The sequence below is a fragment of the Patella vulgata genome, chromosome 1 (genome assembly GCF_932274485.2).
Source record: "Patella vulgata chromosome 1, xgPatVulg1.2, whole genome shotgun sequence".
In the NCBI taxonomy this organism is placed as follows: domain Eukaryota; kingdom Metazoa; phylum Mollusca; class Gastropoda; family Patellidae; genus Patella; species Patella vulgata.
Genome location: NC_065879.2, coordinates 14,202,423 through 14,225,427, shown reverse-complemented (window position 1 = coordinate 14,225,427; position 23,005 = coordinate 14,202,423). Strand labels below are relative to the sequence as shown.

Below are 23,005 nucleotides of genomic sequence, written 5' to 3'. Positions count from 1 at the left end.
GACGGCTGCGTTTCCGGATACTCGCTATTGAATCCCAGCTGTCAGGGGTTTTACCTGTGCACAATGAGGTACACGTGGTCTCGCTTTTTCGTCCCATCCGAACGACTAGAAACTATTCCTTGCCAGGCCTTCATCTTGCATCAAGGGGATGAGAATTCAATCAATCGGACTAATCACATAATCAATCATAGAAGACAGAAATACTTACTCGGTTTATCAGGTCGTGGTTTAACTATAAATGTTTCATAATGTGACAAACAGTCGTAATAATAATCTCGAGATGATAGCGAATAAACTGAAAAACAAACACATAACAATAATTAATAGACAAAATGAAATATAACAATATAACGCGGTCTAAACGTCCACCAAAATCGGGACCGTCTTGTTATGAGCCAGCACCGTATCCACTGAGCCACGTGGATATTTAACCCTTATCAAATGTGAAATGTGTTTTATATGTCATGTAAGAAAAATACAATTCACTTACTGCCATGAGATGCCGTCACAAAGAGAGCAAATTCTTCAATTGATTTCAGTTTTAATTTAACACCAATATGTTTTTTGATGTCAATTATCTTCGTATCAGCAGATACCGCTATTGTCTGTAAAAGAAATAAAAGGTTATTTCTGATAGGCTCGAGTGTACACATATTCCCGAAACAGTGTTTTCGAATATTAACTAATGATACACCTGGATGCAGACCACCAATTACTTTTCCCTGCAGTCGAGTAGTCTCACTAGTTAGTTCTCTTTTTAGTACGCCGACTTACAAATGTCCCGGATACACGTAAAAGATCCCCTGGCAGTTGGAATTCGATATAAGAGTAGGTCGTAGTGCCGCTGTCTAGGCAGAATTTCCCTCATAGCACACTGTATGGCATCTGCCCGTCTTCATTAGTCCAGTTATAGCAGAACAGTATGACGTTAAACCCCATTTCATTTCATTTTGTGGTTTGAGTAATGTAGAACAGTTACAGGTTTAATATCAGTATTAGAATTAATTATAGGCGTACGAGTCGGGGGAGCCGGGGTTGGGGAGGGAGCGGGGAGCTCCGGGCAAAACATTTTTTTTCGGGCGAAAATCAAATTTTTCGGACCTGGTTAAATGATAAAAACATAAAATTTTTAGTGGATTTAAAAGGGAAAATATGACAATTAGCTCATGAAGTGCCCGAAATCCGGGACTTTTACTGACAAATGGGTGGGGTGATGCAATTTCCAAGGAAAATCGGCTCAATGAAAACAATAATTCAGAATTAATACCAGATGTAACAACGAGTAATGAGCGGGAAATGCTCGTTCGTGTCCTATAAAAATACTAACATAAAGAAAAAATGTGGAATAAATACCTGTTTTGAACCATCCGGCATAAAAATATCAACAGGGGTTGAAAACTGAGATTTGGACAGAGCTTCATATTCTATTGGATGTGGTGGGAACAATCGACAACCCTTCCTAAAACAAAAAAACAAATATAAGCAATATGGCATATCTTTAAAAAAAAAATTGAATTACTGAAACCATCGATTATCCACCAACTACTACCGAATATGGTCAATTTGAACAAGAATAAATATGACATTACATACCGTTTAGCCATCCGTAGCCTGTGTAAACAATGTTTTGCCATATAATGTTTACTGGTTCGTAAAAACTTGATACATTCTTGTTGCATCTCATAGCTGGGTAGAGTTGAACCACACACAAAATAAAACAACTGCCAACCTTTATCACAGCTTATTCTGTAAAACAACCACACGGAAATAAAACAGGGGTAATAATATTCGACGTAACCAAGAATAGTAAAGCACAATTTATCGAAACTACGACCCTAAGGTACATGTTTAAAACTTCATTTCGATGTATTCTAATATTATCTATAGAATGGAAGCCAGTCTGGGTCAAATCAGTAGAATTATTTTCGAATATCTCTTTGTATTAATGTGATTGGTCAGAAGTGCTAAATATTATTTTTTAAAAACTGTGAATAAAGTTATATGTTAATCACAGTTTACACTCACTTGTTAGGGTTATTTGTTAGCTGTTTCATAATCTGACAGAATATTTCTTCCCGGAGGTATCTCTGTATCAAAATAAATCAATATTAAGAAAACAACAACAGACACTACTGATAATATTTTTAGAAGAAATCTATGAAAGCCCATAGATGACAAAGTCAACCCACTACTAATTAAAAAAACCAAAACAAAACAACTCGCATAAATGCTGTTTCTGTCGTGTTAACATATGCCAATGATTACTTTGAGGCCAACACACACTCAAACTTTCTTACTAAAGCATTTTTACTTATAGGTTATTCAAATCGACCAATTAGCCAATTAAACATTACACTGATTTAACGCCGCCATCTATATCTTAGACAAATGATGTAACAATAACGCACCTATATCGTACCCGAATAAAGGTCAGGGTTTGTTCATCGATGTTTTTCTTATACCCGCATGTGCCTAATTACATATCTTTTTTACACAAGCCAGCCAATTTTTCTGAAACAGTCCGATCTGCATATTTGCACAATAATAATAGGCATTATTTTATATGTTACATATCTTTAGCTTGAAGTAGGCCTAGATTTTAACGATCGTGCGCCGTGAATTCAAATAAAATATGCTTACATTTCGTGCGACCTGTTCCATGATGTATTCGTTAGCCACTTCTACTGTTGTTCTGTTATCTGGTATTACAGAGTCTCCCATAAATTGTTGAAGAGGTAACATATGTCAAGGATTATAGTGAACTATGTGTTAACTAAGCTAGAAGTGGTATCCGCTGTTCAAGATATTCTATTTATAAGTTAGAAGTTGCATCGGCAATTCTAAAAATTATATACCTAGCAAGCGTATAGTGTTTATTTTTTTAATAAGGCGATTTATTTTTCATAGCTTGATAAAAATATGTATAATCTTTTGTGCCACAACAGCTACCATAGTCCGGTGAAAATCATTCCTAACATCAGGGAACATAGTGCTTGACAGATCTCAAAGATCTTTTCCGGCCTAAACATGGGGTAGGGGTGGGGGTGTTTGAATTAACCGAATGTCTAGCTCACATAAAACGAAATTCAAGTAATTATGTAAAAAGGATATCTAGGAAGGATCTAATTGCAAATATTCTGATGTCGTTTCGGTCAGTAGATTTTTTAAGAAGGGGTTTCTTTATAGGATCTCGACTATATGCCCAGATAGCTCCATTCTTATCTTTCTTAAAAGATGCTTTAGATAAGAGTTTACTGACAGTACTTTCAGTACCCTGTCTAAAATGATAACGAGCAAACAAGGCCAGTGTATGCTGTTTGGAATCTTCGGTTGTTACAAATTGGTTGACATCTTTCTTGAGTTGAGTTGTCAGCATAGCCTGTAATGGAATAGAATGGGGGTTTATACGATACTTCGGTTGTTTTGAGACTAACATATAGTAATGTAATGGGATTTAACGTCCTACTGGTCTAATGAAGACGGGCATACGACATACAGTGTGCTATGAGGGAAATTTTGCCCTGACACCGGCAATCTTTTACGAGCACGCCAATGTGTACACGCCAACATATCTCATCCGAACGACTATATGTTGTCCCTTGCCTGGCCCTCGGTCCTGCCATACTGACAAGGAGGAACCAAAGTGGAGCAGATAATAGCAATTTTTGGGAAGAATCGTGCAAATGATGATACAAATATCAAATTTGGCACAATTGTTCTCCAAGAGATACTAATCAAATATGCCCGATTGGCCAATTGAAAATCCAAGATGGCCGCCGTTTTTCAAGATGGCCGGCAAAATGGCCACCCGAAGTTGATGTTTTGCTTAGAAGTATTTGTAGTTGTCCGATTTGCATGATCTAAGTGTCGATTCCTATGTTTTAAAGCCTGCCGAACTACACTGTCCTGTTCATAAAGCACTCCGAGACATATTTTCACAGGAAAAGCAGGCAAAACCGCAACAACGGAAAGGATACTTAGCAACTATGTAGGCTTTGTTCAACCCAATGATCAGTCACCCATTCAAAGGGGATACCGTGATACCGGAAATTTAACGTGGTATGGGTTACACATGGTTTCCTCTAAAAAATATTACTCACCAGGGTATTAGATTTGGGTTCTTCTGTAGTAGGTAGTATATATAATATATCTCTAGGTAACATACCAGATTTACTAGTCCTGGGACAATTCACACTAAATACGTCACATCCTTCATATTCTTTATTCGGTTTATCTAACACAACCAGATCACCCTTTACTAAACTCATATCTAGTGATCCTTAAATAAAAATACAGTATTCAAGTATAAAAAATAAAAATACAGTATTCAAGTATAAAAAGCAACACTCCCACAACTCAAGCATAAGATATAAAAACACACATTTTAAGTATAAAAGTTGAAAACGCACAACTTAAGTATAAAAAAAGAAAAACACAACTCAAGTATACAAATTAAAACATAATCAAAGACGATCTAATCAATAGTCAACATCCAGATGTAGCCCGAATGAAAATATCCAGTAAAACATTGAGAAACAACACGTATGTGGACGGATCATCTTACATCAAAGAGGCAGCATTATAAATTGCAAATGTATATGTACACCAAAAAAAATGTCATCTAAATGAAACTCATTTAATATAAATAATAATCTTCAGTAAAACAATCATTGTAGAAATATAAAGTTTTGACAAGACGGAATCATTTAGACATTAAGAACTATATTTACCATATTGTGCTGTATCTTGTAGAACTAGAGCATATTTAGATCTATCTCTCAAACCATCCACAAATTCACTCAATAAAGAAAACATATCATCTGCGTGCATTGATGTCATAACATAGCTGTCACCTTTTACCGTCGATATAGTAACAGCATGTCTGTAGAAATAAATGTTATAATAGTTTATGGAATGTTTGCATTTCATAAGCAGAAAACCACCAAATAATTTTCTTGAAATAAAACATCAAGGTTACAGGTTTCAGACTAGTTCAGAAATAATTTAGTCCCATATTTATAGGTGTTGAAAGAGAAATGAGTTTAACGTCCACTCCACACAAACTAAGTCATTTCAGGACTAACCTATGGTTCACTTTTATTTCAATAATTCGCTTGCGCGTAGGGGGCTTTAGCAGCGGCGGTGGGGGGGAGGGGTCGGAGGACCCGGAGAAAACCGAAGATGTTGGGCAGGCGACCCTACTCCTTGTCACGTACAACAGGAAATTCGAAACCACGCCAGTTGACAGACTACTCTTCTTGGAATTCTATCTGCCAAATTATTTTTACATGACGGCCACTGTGCAAAGAGAACTCTGGTTTTGTCCCAAGCAACCGATTAGAATATCTTCCATGCCATCATGCAGTCCTGCAACACCCGGGTGGAACCATCGACCTCGAGCCTCAATGAATTGAAAAGCAAGGACATCATTACATATTTAAAGACTGAGCAATACAAACCAATCGTTGAAAGACATTCTTTGGAATGCATGTCTTGTCTCGTGTACGCATTGTCATGAACGCCAATGAAAACACGAGACCTCGGGATTTCGTCCAATTCGAACGACTAGACAGCTGTCCTTTTCAGGCCCCGCCGGAAAATCCCGATGAACTGTCGCGGCCAACACCGGGATCATACCCGCGGCCTCCAGACTAACGGGCCAGTGTCTTAATTACTCACTTAGCCGATCTGATCCCCTCCTTATAGCATAGCGCGGTTGGTACCCATAAGTCCTGTGGTATAAGCACACCAATACATACAAAATGGATCCCGGTTGTTCCTTCAACCGGATCGCGGCAAAACATTTCGTTTCTAACAAAAACAAACCAGTAGGACAAAACTTAATAAATCATTACCTCCATTTTGAAAGACAGGTTATCTCTATATACGCTATATGGGTACGAATCGTCTCGGTGGTATCCAGCACATGAACACCTTTACTATTGACAGCTACCACAATATCAGTTAAAGTTGTATTACCATCTACGAACTTAGAAGCGTCGTAATAACGGGAATACAACAGGAACCATTTGTCCATAGCAAAAGTAACAATGTCGATCTTCAGAGACTCGCACTCCGGCTTTTTATCCTCAAAGTTATTTTTAATAGAAGCCTTGACTTTCTCCTTCCACAAGTCCATACTCATTTCATTTTTCTTATCCTGAGGCATCCAATTTCGAAGCATCATCTCTAATTTGTGGTCATCGACTTCCACGGAATATTCCAGATAATATTTTTGAGCTGCTAACAGTACTAATACATTTTCCTGAAATATAATTAAAAGACCACAAATAAATCGAACATATCCACAGATTCCTTCAGAGACACAGGACATTAAAGTTTTATATAAAGTGATGGAATGGGGTTTAATGCCTCGTCACCATAAAGGGGTCAACAACCTTGTTTGATCTGCAGCTGTCTATGTACTATAGGACTCGAATCGAATGCCACTCCCATCGTTCGAATGTTCAGATGATGAAATGAAATTGGGGTTCACGTCCTACCCGAGGTCCGGTGTGAAGGTTCCTTGGACAGCTGGAATTCGAAATAAGAGTATGCCGTAGCGCCGCTTTCTGGGCACAATGCATGGCGTATGCCCTTCTTCATTAACCAAGTAGGACTTTAAACCTTATTTCATTTCATTTCATTTATGAATAGGTTAATGATCCAAGGAAGACGATTGGATTAAATTAAATAGGATACAAAGACAATTTCGTTTGAAGAATGAACATTTTGTCTGAGCTACTGTTATTTCTTTCATTATGCTAGTCTTGTTTTAAAGATACGCTTTTAATAATTCTTCCAGATGCCTACCACATTAAATTAAATACTTACCTTTTCACACTGGTATTCTCCCAAAGTAATTCCTCGCATAATTTGTTCATAAATCAGATTTGTTTCCTCGGTATCGTTTTTTGAATCATGCCACGGACTAAACACCTCTTTTCTATAGAATAATCTCCATCCCGAGTTACTTTCTCTCATGCCAATTCCTCGTGTGTGTTGTTCACATTCAGATATAGCATCCATGATTCTTATATGACCATTACCAAGACAGGATATCTGAAATACATTAATAAAACAATCATTACACTGGCTTGGACCGTCTTAAATATAAGACGTAAGTTTTTAAACAAGCAATGACATTCTGATGTGTGCATTTATTGGTTGGAACTAAACAAATGGATGTTCAAATTAGACTGCGTGTGAAATGTAAGGCAAATCTACCAAGCCATTGCTGAGATATAGCCGTTTTAACTTTCAATTGACGCGTTCTATCCATATTTAGTGTTTTTCCCGCTAAGTGTGGGTCATTTCCGACAATAAATTGATTCTGAGGTTATTTGGAAATGATAATATTAAAACTTAGATAGATTTATCACTTGGAACCCACGCACAGACGGGAAGCAGGTAGGTCTGGTGCTTGTGCACTAATAGGATACATTAGAAAGACTATTTTGGTAATGCATTTCCTCAGAAATACGTGTGTTTTGACGTGGGTAATTACACTACAAGGGGTAATTATACCTCTTCTTCGGATAATGCAGTCTTCAGAATTTACGGATACACCCACCTTATTATACAGTGATATATACACAGAGAGATATACACTCACCTTATTATACAGTGATATATACACAGAGAGATATACACTCACCTTATTATAGAGTGATATATACACAGAGATACATACACTCACCTTATTATACAGTGATATATACACAGAGAGATGTACACTCACCTTATTATACAGTGATATATACACAGAGAGACATACACTCACCTTATTATACAGTGATATATACACAGAGATACATACACTCACCTTATTATATAGCGATATATACACAGAGAAACCGTCGTCATTTTGAATATTATGCACCTGACCCAATTGACGGCATACTTCTTTCGTTGTTGAAGCAGCATCTACTTCTACTAGAGAACGATGACCATTCATATACGTTACTGGTAATAGAATAGGTTTACCATTCTTTGCTGCCTGAATAATTAATATATAATAAAACTTGTTTTACTGGGATATCAACCATTTTCACAAATAACACATATTATCACAAACAGTTAAGGAGACACACTCTCCTTTATCGTCAAATGTAATCATTAGTAAGAACAGGCGATATGGGACAGGTCAACTGACCGATACCGTATTAGACTTGGGAAACGAACTGGCGTAGAAGATAATTGGTCCAGAGGCCAAGGCGGCGATCAAGCCGATCTTATAAAATAGTAATTCCTCAAACCCGCATTATATTTGAGACTAGCTATAGTCCATCACTAAATCGTGTTATACTTGAGACTATCACTAAATCTGCGTTATATTGCAGACTAGCTGTAGTCTATCACTAAATCCGCGTTATGTTTCAGACTAGCTGTAGTCTATCACTAAATCCGCGTTATAATTGAGACTAGCTATAGCCTGTCACCAAACCCATGTTATAATTTGGGCGATCGATTTGTCCACGACTAGACCCGCGTTATAACAGAGACCACCGTGTTATACATGAGGCCACCATGTAGTTCAACCAGTATTATAAGTCAGTGTTATAACTGAGATTAACTGTATCCCATCACGGAGTCACTGTTACAAATGGAAAAACGATAGACCTACCTGGAATTCCAACCAACTTGGCGGGAAACCTCTTGTACCAACACAGCACGTTCGACGTAATACACGATCAACTTTATGGGCCAACTCTCGTGGTCCTTCTCTTAAAAATCCACGTAAACAGGCTGCAAACTTAAAAATAAAAGGTTACATCTTTGTATTCCAAAAACAGACCTATATTAACCTAGTTAATTTTGCAGAGTTATCTTTCCCTTGTCCTAGAAACAAACAGTGGTGTGTAATGGATCTACGAATACAGTTGGATTGTGGTCATTTCGATAATGCTAGATTCCCAGGGTCGTGCGATGTTTTACGATAGGATTGTCCCTGTTGAGTCCACCATCTTGTACGTGCAGATACGTTCGGATACGTTTAGATACGATCATCACGATTGCTACGACTGACCACAATACGATAAGACCTGATAGGATCACGACGATTACTCGAATCTCGATAGTGGGAAGCTAGCATAATTTTCGTTTACATTGTTCCTTACATTCAGATGCAGCAAAAAAATTAATAAAAGATAGCACTCCCAATACATATAATACGGGGTTAGTAACATCGATATCTTATTTTAAAACATATTTGAAATTGTTCTCGTGTTTTTCCACAACAGCAGAAGTTTTTTTTAGATCAGTTAAAAAGTGTAATAAAAGTGCGCAAAAATGAATTTTGTTTATGTGTAGCCAGTGTGTAAGTATGTATACTATAAGTATGTTGTTGATTAGCTTGTTATATCTTATTTCTTTTTACTTTTTAAAATAAATACATGCGTACGGTTTAATATGTAATTATATTTTAAATGTTTTACCTTTTCAGTGGGCATAAAACTTCCAGCCAGCAACTGCATTAGGACCCAACCCCGGATTGTACTATTTTTAGACGGATTATTGGACAGTTGCTTACATAGCTGACAATACAATTCATCCCTGTAAATAAAAATAAAATATATTACATACATATCATATTAAAGGAGATGAACTAGCTTGTGAGTATGGTTTTTTTAAAGCCGCAGAGGCTTTAAATCCGATTACAATCTAACCGTGAGATTGCTTACTGTTGATATGTATTTTCTTTTAAAAAAAAGTTTACTAATCAATTAAAGTACAGTTTAGCCGTAAAACATTAGAAATTATACGAATAATGCAAACTACCCTACCCATGTCTAGAAATCATATAGTACATCATTTCATTTCTTGTTTTTTTTGTATATATTCAAACGACTGAACAATATCTTTTAAAATGCTTATAGTAATGGGAGTCAGGTTTCCAACATAGTCTCGATGACTTTAACTGACCCATGGTGGATTAACCAAGTGACCGGGGCTATACAAATGACAGTGTTCAAAAATTCATTAACATACTAAAGGACCCTTTCACTACGAAATCCCGCAATGCAGAACAGTACAGGACGTTAAACCCCATAAAATTTCCTTTCATTTCAAACCCCTCGATGAGAATAAAATAAATATATATTGTACCTTAAATCTGTTCTGTATATACCTAAAGCACAGATAAACTGTACTTTCTCCAACATGGTTTCTTTACCATCATATAAAAACGGAATTCCATTCAAACCAGTGCCCATGGGATCTCGAAACTGAAAAATATATTTGACCATAATAACCTAATATATGGAGCACCACAGGTGCCAAATAACCCCAAAAAAACAAACAAAGTAAACCCCCAATATCCCCAAACATACAGCACACGAATATAATACAACAAATCTAATTGGTCAACGGGATAATAATAAATATTTATCGCCTAATTACCGATTAGCTTACCACAGTTGGGTTTCTTGATAATTCTTTTAAACAGACCACTAAAGATGTGTGCTAGGTTAAATCCACTCTTTTGGGCATGGACCCATCCGTGTTTAATTTATCGATATTATATGACAGTAATGCGGAGATAACCCTACATTATTAATTGATGTTTGAACTTACGAGTTCTGAATATTTTTTCTGGGCATCGTCGATCTCCTTCTTGGTATATCTAATCTTGTACGAACCCTTCACCTTAGAAACCACAGATGGTTCCTCCTGAAAAGATATCTCGACATATTAAAGAAGGTAAAAACTTAAAAAAAACTGTTAAATTTTCATGATCTCCTTTACTATTTTGATTATTGTTTGGACAAGTTCTATACGATTATATTTTCTTTTCTTTTTTTGCTTATTATGTCGACTGTAGAACACAAAAATCAGTTACAGTTATAGCTCGACTTACCCCCTGTATAGTTATATCGCTTTCTGACAATCTCTCTGGAAGATCGCCCATAATTCGTAAAATTGTTACCCATGCTGCCAAAGATGCCTGAAAATAGAAATCATGGTGTTGCATAAATTAATTAAATGTCTTGTTTAAATGGGCATGAGGTAGGAATAGATAAAGAGCTGACAGTTCTCGCTTAAATAGTTGAAAAATAGATAATGAAAACAGAATATGCTGAATATTTCAGTCAACATTACTAACATTGGTACGATAATAAACAAAGTCTCGATTATCCATTTTTACGTTAAATTATCAATCTTAAAGCGTATTCAAATCCACTTAATATCGAGCGTTGCTTATGTTCTAGATAAGTTAATTAATGTCTAATTAATAAATTAGATAATATAACAGACATAAAGATAGACCTGCAACTGTCAGAATTACCTCTTACATAATGCATGTTTAATAAGCATATTACATGTAAGGGTTGATAACTGTATTGGAAACGGACATTAAGTACAGTGAAAGTAGTAGTGTTGTAAACATTCATCATTATAAACTAGGAAGGAGCAACACATAATCCAAACGGTATATTAAATGGTTTGACACAATCTTACACTAATCATTAAAACCTACCAGATAATCAGCCTTGTCCGGCTTTTCTAATAAAGGTTGGGGCAAGGGTGAACAGGAATACACGTGGGTCGTTTTACAGTAAAATAGGGTCTTGGCATATACGGCAAAACTTGACGGTATATCATCATTTACAGCACTGACTTCTGATATCGTACTCTCGGTTCCATTGGAAATATCGTCACCATCGCCTCCTTTACCATTTTCATTATATTCTCCAGTTGATCCAAGAAAAGACTGATTTTTTAAAAAATTAAAATAATTTATGAAAATCAGTTTTTAAAAAAAAAATAAAAAAATAAGACTGTTAATAATCTATTTTAATTAATGTTGTTTTTAAAAAAACAGTTCGAATAATATTTATGAAACTTTTGTTTCAGAACTGTATAATGAAGTCATGTTTTAAAATTAATAGAAAAGGGTTTTAATGTTTTGGGGGTATCTACTGTAAGTGATGTGTTTGTCAATTAAACTTACAGCTTGTTAAAATATGAATATATGTTGAATTTAATGGTGTTGGTGTTGTTTATTACAAATTTAACGTCCATACATATGATATTATGGACAGGCTGCCGAGTTAATAATTATAATTCACATATGACTAAGTAATAATAAAACAATGGGTAAAATGCAAAACGGTGTCATGAGAAGAGAGGGTTGGCCATCTCCTCCCTTTGTCATAATAATCAATCTAATCAATATTCAATATACCTTCCTCTTAAGTTCTGGTGGTGCTTTGGAAAACGTGGCATTTGCAAAATTCGTCGGTTGTGATTTCTTGCCTTTATCGTTTTGTTTTTCATCAACCGAGGTAATCTCAGAAACACTATAGGTGTCATCATCTTTGTCATTTCCAAAAGCTGTAACAGGACTATCCGTATTGGTTACAGCAACACTCTCCTGTCTACTCAGCACATTGGGACCCTGAAATGATGAGATGTTTTTTTTTAGTTTGTGTACAGTATCCATATGTCAACAAACCAGATCCGACGATATCAAACTACACTATTTGTGGTACTTTCCTGGCAGAAATGCAGAAAAACAAACGTACCGACCTCCTCAAAAAAGTAGCATGCACCGCCCCAAGCCCCTTTAACTAGTATGTAAAATTGGCATCATACTTTATCATGAATCTTATTGATATTTATTAATGAAAAGCGTAGTATTTAGGTACAAGGGTAACATAGTGGAAGGCCGCAATATATATATACAGAGGAACGGTGGACGGGAGGAGTGGATACGAACAAAATTGGACAATCTCTCAATCTGATTAAAATACAGATCTATATTTCGTTTCGTTTTTTTTTATACTTTCGATGGCCTACACTACATGAAGATCCGACCATTTGTAGTAAAAGGTCGCGTCAGAGGTTGTATGAACGGCTTTTGACCCTATGGCGTCAGACATTGATTAATCAATCAGCGTTGACGTTTCCAGTCGTTTACCCACAGTTCCGTGCATGACACGCCAAGAATTCGCCGTAACAGATGGTTTCATTGGCTAATCCATCACGCCATCCAGAACGCAGGTTATATAACAACTCTTCCAGATCCTAGTGTAGTACCGACAAATAAAACGAAATAAGATCTGTGTTTTAATCTGATTGGCAATCTCTAAGAGTATTATGCGTATAGACAACGCTGGCGATCTGCGCAGCAAAACAAGGTAAGAACAGACCCGAACAAATATATCTAACAAGATGATCTGTGACCCAGGCAGGATACGGGAGCATGGGATGACAACTGTTTAACGTTGTCACGGTGTTAACTGACACAACCCAGAAATAACTTACCATAAAAATTAAACGTTTTGTCGCCAAGTAACAATAAAATTAAAAAAAGAAAGTTGTTTAAAACGTAACTTCACGCAGTCCATTAGCCCAGTAGGAGCAGAAGAGTAGGACGTATAGACCCCATTACATTTCACGCAGTAGCAATAAACGTGTCTGTTTCTGTGTTTTGAATTAATAAACATTTAAATAACAAAACTTCTTTATATACACATGTGTTACAAAAAAATCCCACTAATATAAGTATTAAACTTTAAAAGTATTAAATATATACTCATAAATCTAAATGTTTGGGAATTAAAAACACCGCCAAAATACATTGTATCGGGTGTCTTCAAGGACATTAACCAACAAAAGGAAATGAATTAGTTTTCCCATATCTAAAGGTATCCGACACGTTATATCAATATTGTGGGGCTGCACTGTTTCACTAATAGTTTTGTTATTATAATAATTTGCGGATTAAGGTGAGCATATAGGCTTAAAGAACTATTTTATTGTGAGACGGGCGGGGGCGCGAACAGGTTAGGATGCCCCTATTTATTTATTGGTGCCCGAATATAACCAGATCAAGATTTGACCGAATACACCCAAAAAAGTTGCATTCCTAGTTTTGTCGAAGACTATTATGAATATTGATAATGCATGTATCAGTGAGATTTGTGCCACAATAGATTAGAATATCGAAAATGTCAATGAGATTATTGGTACTATAGATTGGAATATTGACAATACAGATCGGAATATTGACAATACCAGTCAGATTGTTGATACTATAGATTGGAATATTGACAATACCAGTCAGATTATTGGCACTATAGATTGGAATATTGACAATACCAGTCAGATTGTCGGCACTATAGATTGGAATAATGACAATGTCAGTCACATTGTTGGTACTATAGATTGGAATATTAGTCTTTGATTCCTGTATTAATAAAATCACAAATGTTAAAAAAAGTGGAATAGATATAAGCTCAATAATTGCCTGAATGTCTGTGACCATATTTAGAGGCAAAGTTACGACAACCATAACCACATCGAGGCATGATGACATTAATATAATATCTAAGTTATGAGGATTATCGCAAATAATTTCAACCTTGAATGTATTTCAAATTTTGTTAAATACATCTATATGTAGGCCTATTTAATTATAAACTCCTATTGAATTTTTTTACCGAAGCTTATAACAAAATTGCTTTAACTTTCTACTGCACAAAACCAATCTCAAAATAATAATTATATAGTGAAGACATTTACTTTGTCCAAATGCACGATAATACAGTATTCTGTCACTATTGTCATTATCAAATGCGGCCTACATGCTGAATAAAAATCGTGACACAGGCTTCTATTTTTGTTTCAATTGAGTTGAATAGATGAAATAAACGGGTGGAGAAATCTACGCTCTAAATACATTCTTTAAATCTCGAATTCGCCATTATCATCTCTTATACTACACGCCTGAATGAAGATCAACTCAATCCGAACATCATTAGCTATTATAGAAATTCTTAAGTATACTTAAAATATGCACATCACGTGTGCTCGGTGATGGTGGTGAGAGAATATGGTCACGTATTCAATCCTGGGTTAGAAGGGTCGCCTGTCTAACCTCGTGGGTTTTCTACAGGTGCACTAGTATCCCTCCTACTTCTAAAGACCCCTGTGCGTAATGAACATAGTTATACATTTATTTTCGTTCTACAAAATGACTTCGTCAGTGTCCTGAAGTCCTATCGCATGGGGACATATTGAAGTATCTTATGAATCCGTCATACGACATGCGTGTGCCACGGGGGACATTTTGCCCGGACAGCTGTTAATGGTATACACGGGAACTGGTTGATAGTCCCACCCGAACGACTACGACTAGTGCCATACTCTCACAGAAGTACAAATAAAGAGTGAATATGAAATATGACATTACACAAACGGACGTGTTAAAGTCCTATCTCATAATTGAGATAACCCATGCGTGTTTTGTTTGTAGCACGGACTGTCACCATTGCTACACATTCCTATATCTTTGATCTTTGCCCGGAATAACTTGCGGCCTGAAAGTCGGGGCGGCTTTGGATATATACAGCGAATTTGGGGTTATTCTTCTGAAAGTTTTTCTTTAAACTTGTAACAGTTTATTCTTCCAGGGTAGGTTTTTGTTCCATAAGAAGACATGATATAAGGTTTATAAGCAAGATAAAGTCATCGACTTATTTTATGCTGGAGTAGAGAGACTTCAGGACAAACCCTCGACAGAAAAACCTCGACCTGTTGGCCTCGGTTTTTCTTTTTCTCTGTTATTTTCTTCAGCCTTTCTTTCCCCTGCATAACCCCAGTCTCGTGCTTTAGCCTTCGCACACGACTCATATTTCTTAACATCTAAATTATACCATCTAATACAGAAAATTAATAAATGAAATGGGGTTTAACGTCCAACTGTGCTGCTCCGACTGGGCTAGTGAAGACGGGCTTACGCTATACAATGTTCTATGAGGGAAATTTTGCGCGCGGCTACGGCCTACTATCGAATTCCAACTGCCAAGGGATCTTTTACGTGCATTTTAATGTGTACACGGGATCTCGTTTTTTGTTCCATCCGAACGACTATACGTTGTCCCTTGCCAGGCCCTCTGTGATGCACCACTGACAAGGGGAAACAACACTGGAAAATCCCGATGAGCTTTCTCGTGCAACGCAGGGTTTGAACACGGGACCTCCAGGTTAGCGAGCCAACTTCCTAGTCACTGAGCTACCTCGTCTCAGAAATTTAATAAAATATTCGTAACTATTGGAATGCGTTTCAAAAAAAAGGGAATGTCGTTATTTTCTGATTTCCGGTTCGCCATGCACAACAAGATTTATATCAAATGAGCAGTTTGTTCAAAGGGAAAGTTCGGTATAGGAGGAGCGTACTTCTTTTTCTGTTCATGACAAAACTAGGACATTATATACTCAAGTCCAGTATTTCACACATCACATCTGTAGTATTTGTTTAATAGCACACTGTATGGCTTATACCTATTTTCATTAGCCCAGTCGGTGCAGAACAGCAAGGCGTTAAACCCCATATCATTTCATTTCTATTATCTTTAAAGTAGCTAAGTCTCAAACTCAATATCATCCAAAATCTTCGACATTGGAAACACGAATTTTTTGTCAATTTTAATCAACACTGATGCTGTGATCTTACCGGGAAATGATGGGCTTCTGATATCCAATATTTAAGACAAAATAAACAGTTTACCATTGGTACACGAATCGTGTACCATAATGCGTTTCAGCGCCATTTTTAACAAGGGACTCGAAGAACGAGGCTAGAGAAGATATTCCACAAGTCATGTCAAACGGTGACGTCATATTCTTATCTGGGGGCATGTCCAATAAATATTATCGGTGTAGACTGCAATAACTAGACGCTATAGTCTGCCGTTTGGTTGAGACTTCTGGTGTATTTCACCGAATATAACTGATTTGAAATTAGAGTAAAACGGTAACGATTGAATGTAAATCAGTTGATATACATTCATATTACATTATTACATGCGCAGTGACCCATTTGTGTCAATTTCTAGGTCCCAAATATTAGCGATTTAGCTTCTTTAAAAATACGGAAACCAGATATACGATCTAAAATAAATACCACATTTTGTTAGATTGATGTACAATGACAGTCAGGTGTTTGATTATACTCAAGGTATGTCGAGTGATCTAAATAATTTCGTTTCGGGTGTTTTAATATTTGTTTCGTTTCTTTTTAGTGGAGTTTGCAATTTGTCGCTACTTGACCTCTTTTTGAATATATTGTGTTGTGCTTCTAGAACGATAAGTGGTCTTCATCTGACCTGTTTACTTATATGCCCGACTGCCTTTTGAACCACATATTAACATAATTTGTTCTTTTCTCAAGCATGCGTAAACCGTGAAGATGATGTACTAGACGTTAGCTCAAAAAAAAAAAAAAGGTTTATAAAATTATTTCATGAATTGGTTATCGTGCTATCACGATATTTTATACACTTTTTCTCGTCAACATTAGAGTCAAAAGTAAAAAAAAAGACAATAATTGTGAATTTCATATAAGTAACTATTTTAAGCTTACTCTTGAATACCGAGTATATCAATAGATAATTATCTTATACACAGAATCATGCGCGTTTTAATTGAATATTCAAATATTTAAACATACATTATGCAAGAGCTAAATCTGTCTATTGCAGGTCTTTCTTTAGGCCTGAAATGTTATTAATTAACTTATCCAGACCATAATCAACTCTAGATGTCACCGCATCCTATCGCTATAAGTAGGCTCACAACTTATCAATCACCCCTCGTATGCTAAAACTGTATGTCAAATGGCTTCACTCTGAACCTAGATATTAGCGATTCAATTTTAGGCTAGCCTCGATCGTCATTACTACCGTTGTTACGATAATAAACAAAGTTTCGATTATCCATTTTTACTATTATTTCATCCACATCAAATCCACTAAATATCACAGGCTAACGATGTCATCGAGAGTTGATTATGGTCTAATTAATAATTTAGATAACATTTAGGATCTGAAGAAACACCTGCAATAGGCAGAATTAGCTCTTGCATAATGTATGTTTAAACAACAAGTTTATTTCGTCTTTTATTACCATGCACATCTAAAACTTCGCGGAGTTTTGTTGAAGATAATCTTTCATTTATTTTGTTAAAAATCAACAATCTTCGTATTTCACGTCAAGTATGAAAAATAGAACAATGATGTGTAATATCTTGTTACATTAATGTCAAACGTGTCATTTTATGATGATAAATGTGAAGTATATATCATTCAACCATTCAGAGATCAAAGACCCTTCCCGAGAAACATAGTAAATATAGTCCTTAGTATATTATTTACATTTAAAGTCCTTAGTATACTATTAAAACTTGGTTTCTTTTTCACTCAAGTAGCCTAGTTTCGATTCACCGCTTATCTCTGACAAAAAATAAGATCCCCACAGCAAAATACTCCTACGCGCAAAATGCTGCTTGAAAATGCTGGATAAATATGGGTCTAGATATACACGTGGTTAACAATACTAATGAATATGGATCCATATAGACAAGTGGTTGACAACAATAGATGAAATGGATCTAGATATACACGTGGTTGGCAATGATGGATGCTATAGATCTAGATATACACATTGTTAACAATGATGGATGCTATAGATCTAGATATACACGAGGTTGACAATGATGGATGCTATAGATCTAGATATACACGAGGTTGACAATGATGGATGATATAGATCTAGATATACACATGGTTGGCAATGATAAGTGAAATGGGTCTAGATATATACGTGGTTGACAATACTGGTAATGTGGATCTAGATATATATGTGCTTAACAATTCCAGGTGATATGGGTCTAAATATACACGAGGTTGACAATGATGGATGCTATAGATCTTGATATACATGAGATTGACAATGATGGATGATATAGATCTAGATATAGATAATGCTAGGTGATATTAATCTAGATGTGAACGTGGTTAAAAGTGCAACGTTCGTCATTGGATAAAAAATATGTAAATAAAAAAATAACATTACACAAGGAAAATATGTATAAGATAATTTTCATAGAAACTCATAGAAATAAACTGTAACCATAAACTGTAACCATGTTTTTCCCGAAATGACACTAACCAGGAAAATGCAAACGGACATAAAGCTACGTGCCAATGGTCTAGTTTTGCCCGGACAGCGGGTCCCAACCGAACGGCTAGATGATTTTCTTTCCTTGTCAGGCCCCCGCCCTAGACCCGGGCTAGAATATGCCGAGGAATTTGTTTGGCTAACACTTGAATCGAACCTAGGACCTGTTGAGTTTTTTTGTAAATCTAAACATATTCATTTCTTTTCGTGACGGTTTTATTTGATTGACAATTTTTAGACAACCATATATCATTGTAAAACATGTTTATATCACTGACTGACAGACTGACATAGTTAAAGTGTTTAGGATCACTGAACCGTATTCAAAATAACAAAAAGAATACCATCCTCACATATAGCTACCTTATATACAGCACGTCCTATACGGCTAAATCTAACTGTTATGGCCAGCTCAATTTTCGTCAAGGCCGTTGAGATGTAAATAAGATTAGGGCACGTGATTGTTGGTGAGATTGTAGGTTAGGGTTAGGGTAAGCATTAGGGCTAGGTCCAGGGTAAGGGTTATGATTGGGATTAGCGCTAACCCTGTTTACATCTCGTGGCCTTTGACCAAACTTGAAGTTGGCCTTATCAAATAGATCCAACCCGTCCTATACAGTAACTATATGTAAGAATTGTCGAACCAGTGTGATCCAGTGTGATCGGTTTATATATAGACTGCAAATCAGTTAACGGTATGAGGTTTAACGTCCTACTATTCTCTCCCGACTGGGCTAATGAAGACTGCAGTACGCCATGCAATATGCTAGGTAAATTTTGCCCGGACAGCGGCGCTACGACCTACTCTTAAATCAATTTTTTTACGTACTCGGCCATGTGTACACTGGACCTCGATTTTTCGTCCTATCTGAACAGTTGAATAATTGCACACTGCCCCTGGCTAGGCCCATAGTCCTGCGCCACTGAAAAGGGGAAACTGCGCCGGGAGCGAACCCGAAACTTCCTGGTTAGTGAGCTAGTGTCTTACTCACTGAGACGTGTTCAAAAGGTACATTGTTTGGGTTTTCGAATTTAACGAGCTTGTCATTTTAAATATATTATATAAAGTAAAAGTATTTATTTCCTTGATGAAAGTGCCGCCTCATCCAAACACAATCCATTTTATGTATCCTATATGGTCTATGTAATTATGTATGTATGTATATACGGTATTTAATACATTATACATGCATATAATCAGGGAGGAAGGTTACACAACTACATAGCCTCTTCCCCAATTCAAATTCAGAAATTTACCGAATAAAAATATTGTTTATTAAGAAAAAACCCAATCAATCACACAGCTTACTTACAAACTAGCGAATTCATAAATATAATGGCCATTATAACGAATTATGTCTTATATTATTTTTTGACAACGGGTGTATATTTCGGATATATTTTTTACTCTTTTCTTCTGTGTCCTTGAGACAGATTTTATATAGATCATTGCCTGTTGTTCAATCGTTTTCAAATGAATCTAAATGGTTAATCTAAATATACGTCTTTCAAAGCCCTATATGATTATGATAATAGTTAAATATTATTTACATTTCTCAGGTGTTTCTTGTGAAAGGAGATTTATAGGTCAGATATTGTTAAATATTATTGACAAAACCTATTCTATATATATATATATATATATATATCATATATATATAGAAATAGCCTTTGATTTCCAACTCCGACACACCCTTATATACAATAGTACGGAAAGGGGGTGGGGCTCATTTATATTCAATGATATTATTTTTGACAAGCTCCCCAGATGAGCGAAAAGTACTTTAAAATGTTATTACACCATGCAATGTTGAAATCAGTTTATCACCCAATAATACATTCTACAGTAGATATCGCTTGTGTGATATATTCATTATCGCTTTACATGAATTTGATTGGTCAGTTGAAAAGGAACTACTTTTTTTATTTTCAAAGAACAGTTCATTTCTTATTAAAAGTAACTTTTTTTTTTATTAAAAATGAACTATTGTTATTCAATTGACCTTGATGGAAACATTGGGTCAATATAAAGGACTTTGCAATGGTTGAATTGCTGTCAAAAAATGATGTATCACTACGCCGTAATGTTCAGTAAAAGTGAAAGCTACAGCAAAGAATTATATTTATCTATTTGTGCATGTAAGTAGGGATTGGGTGATAAATAAAATCTCCTACTCGTCTTTTTTTGATATAAAAAATATCAACACAAGTTGATAAAGTAACAAACAACGAGGCTCTGATATCAAAAAAGACTGGTAGGAGATTCACTATTTATACCGGTATACATTTTATCTTTTCGCCTTTTACCGTAATACAAAGTAGTACTAATATATTCAAATATATACACAAAAGTGCGGAAAGGGGGCGATGCTTAATATATTCTTTCCTTGATTTGTCTGAAATTGCTCGACCGAGTTTATTTAGTTCAGAAAAAAAATGATCGATTTGATTGTTTGTGGGATGACAATCTGTTTTCGTTAAAAATTTATATCGGGATATTACCGATTTTATGTTACACTCTTCGACACAGTAGGCCTGAATCGAAATGAAACTTAAAAAGCCGACTTCGGCATAATCTTTCGAAACAATTTTATAGCAGATAGAACTTGCTCCTAAAACTGATAGAAATAACACGCAAGCATAGCTTTAACCCAATTCAATTGTCCTCAATCAAATAGGTTTAGCTCATTTAAAAACCTGGGCTAACGGAAACCAGTGCCTGATTTACCCATAGGCCTGATGGGCTGAAATATAAGGCCTCAGGGTGTAGAGCTCCGGCCAAGACGTAAATTCTCATAAATCTTTCTTACTCCCCCCCCCCACAAACACTGTTGTATCAAACACCCGTTTTTATCCTCACTCAATCGTGTTTAAAACACACTTCCATCTAGCTCTTGTCATGACCGTGGGGATTTGGAGGGGCCTCATCAATGTAATAGCCTAGGACCTCAATTCATCAATATCCGGCTCTGAAGGAGTCCCGTATAAATTTAACGGATAATTATTAAATTACACGATTATAGTGAATGTGATTTTCAATTCTTCTGTTATCTGCAGAGGGAGTCACGGTAGCTAATTGGGTAAGACGCTGGCTCGCTAGCACGGAGGTGGCGTGTTCGATCCCTGCATTGGCGAAAAACCGAGGTCCCGTGTATACATTGGCGTTCACGAAAAAGATCCCCTGGCAGTTGTAATTCGTTAGAAGAGTAGGCGATAGTGCAGCTGCCCGGGCAAAATTTCCACAATAGCACGTACACTGTATGACGTATGCCCGTCTTCATTAGCCCAGTAGTAGCAGAACAGTAGGACGTTAAACCCCATTTCATTTGCTATCTGCCGAAAACGTACGAAGTCATTATCACTATCTAGATAGGTGCAAAGAGAAGGCGACACTTATAGCGTTTATTGTATAAATATTCATATCTACAAAATAATATTCTTATCAGGTGTACTATTACATACATGTATCACGTATCAACATGTATATTAACCACCCTTCGCAACCCAAAGCCCTAAATCAACCACCCTCTCCTACTCATCCCCTTAAACACCAACCCTTCATTCAACCTAAACCACGACAGTCAAATTCAGATCGCCTAAATAAATCCCCAAGAATTGGGTTAATCCACTGTTTTATTGATGATCAAACAATATTATTAGTTAGGATTATTAGTTATATCATAAGATAATTGTTTAATTAAAGAGACATTATGTAAGATTTAGAGAAAGTTAAACACTAGATAATGTAAAGGGAATATGCTGAAAATTTCATTCAAAGTGCTCAACTCTCAACCGAGATATGAACGATTTCATTTTATGCCTAGCCTCGATCATAAATACTAAAGTCGGTACGATATAAAAACATAATCTGGATTATCCATTTTTGGATTTAATCATCAATGAGCGTTGAGTAGCAGATCGGATTCAAATCCAGTGAAAATCCGACACATAACATGACATCGAGAGTTGATTATGGTTTGGATAAGTTAATTAATGTCTAATTAATAGTTCATATAACATTTCAGGCCTACAGAAATAC

At 36.0% G+C, this 23,005-nt stretch overlaps 1 protein-coding gene across 1 annotated transcript in view; it reads right to left on the bottom strand.

The window, feature by feature from the left end:
• The window catches only part of LOC126819254 (myosin-VIIa), a 32,243-nt gene that overhangs the window by 5,889 nt on the left and 3,349 nt on the right, over positions 1 to 23,005 (bottom strand). The window contains exons 3-21 of the mRNA XM_050547233.2: positions 12,188 to 12,400; positions 11,480 to 11,713; positions 10,859 to 10,945; positions 10,576 to 10,671; positions 10,108 to 10,226; positions 9,438 to 9,555; positions 8,627 to 8,755; positions 7,826 to 7,999; positions 6,835 to 7,062; positions 5,856 to 6,265; positions 4,731 to 4,882; positions 4,101 to 4,279; positions 3,112 to 3,379; positions 2,641 to 2,735; positions 2,026 to 2,087; positions 1,594 to 1,746; positions 1,354 to 1,459; positions 491 to 605; positions 209 to 295 (exon numbers count right to left, since the gene is read on the bottom strand). Coding sequence (XP_050403190.1) covers positions 209 to 295; positions 491 to 605; positions 1,354 to 1,459; positions 1,594 to 1,746; positions 2,026 to 2,087; positions 2,641 to 2,735; positions 3,112 to 3,379; positions 4,101 to 4,279; positions 4,731 to 4,882; positions 5,856 to 6,265; positions 6,835 to 7,062; positions 7,826 to 7,999; positions 8,627 to 8,755; positions 9,438 to 9,555; positions 10,108 to 10,226; positions 10,576 to 10,671; positions 10,859 to 10,945; positions 11,480 to 11,713; positions 12,188 to 12,400 — 3,025 coding nt within the window. The remainder of the gene's footprint in view (positions 1 to 208; positions 296 to 490; positions 606 to 1,353; positions 1,460 to 1,593; positions 1,747 to 2,025; positions 2,088 to 2,640; positions 2,736 to 3,111; positions 3,380 to 4,100; positions 4,280 to 4,730; positions 4,883 to 5,855; positions 6,266 to 6,834; positions 7,063 to 7,825; positions 8,000 to 8,626; positions 8,756 to 9,437; positions 9,556 to 10,107; positions 10,227 to 10,575; positions 10,672 to 10,858; positions 10,946 to 11,479; positions 11,714 to 12,187; positions 12,401 to 23,005) is intronic.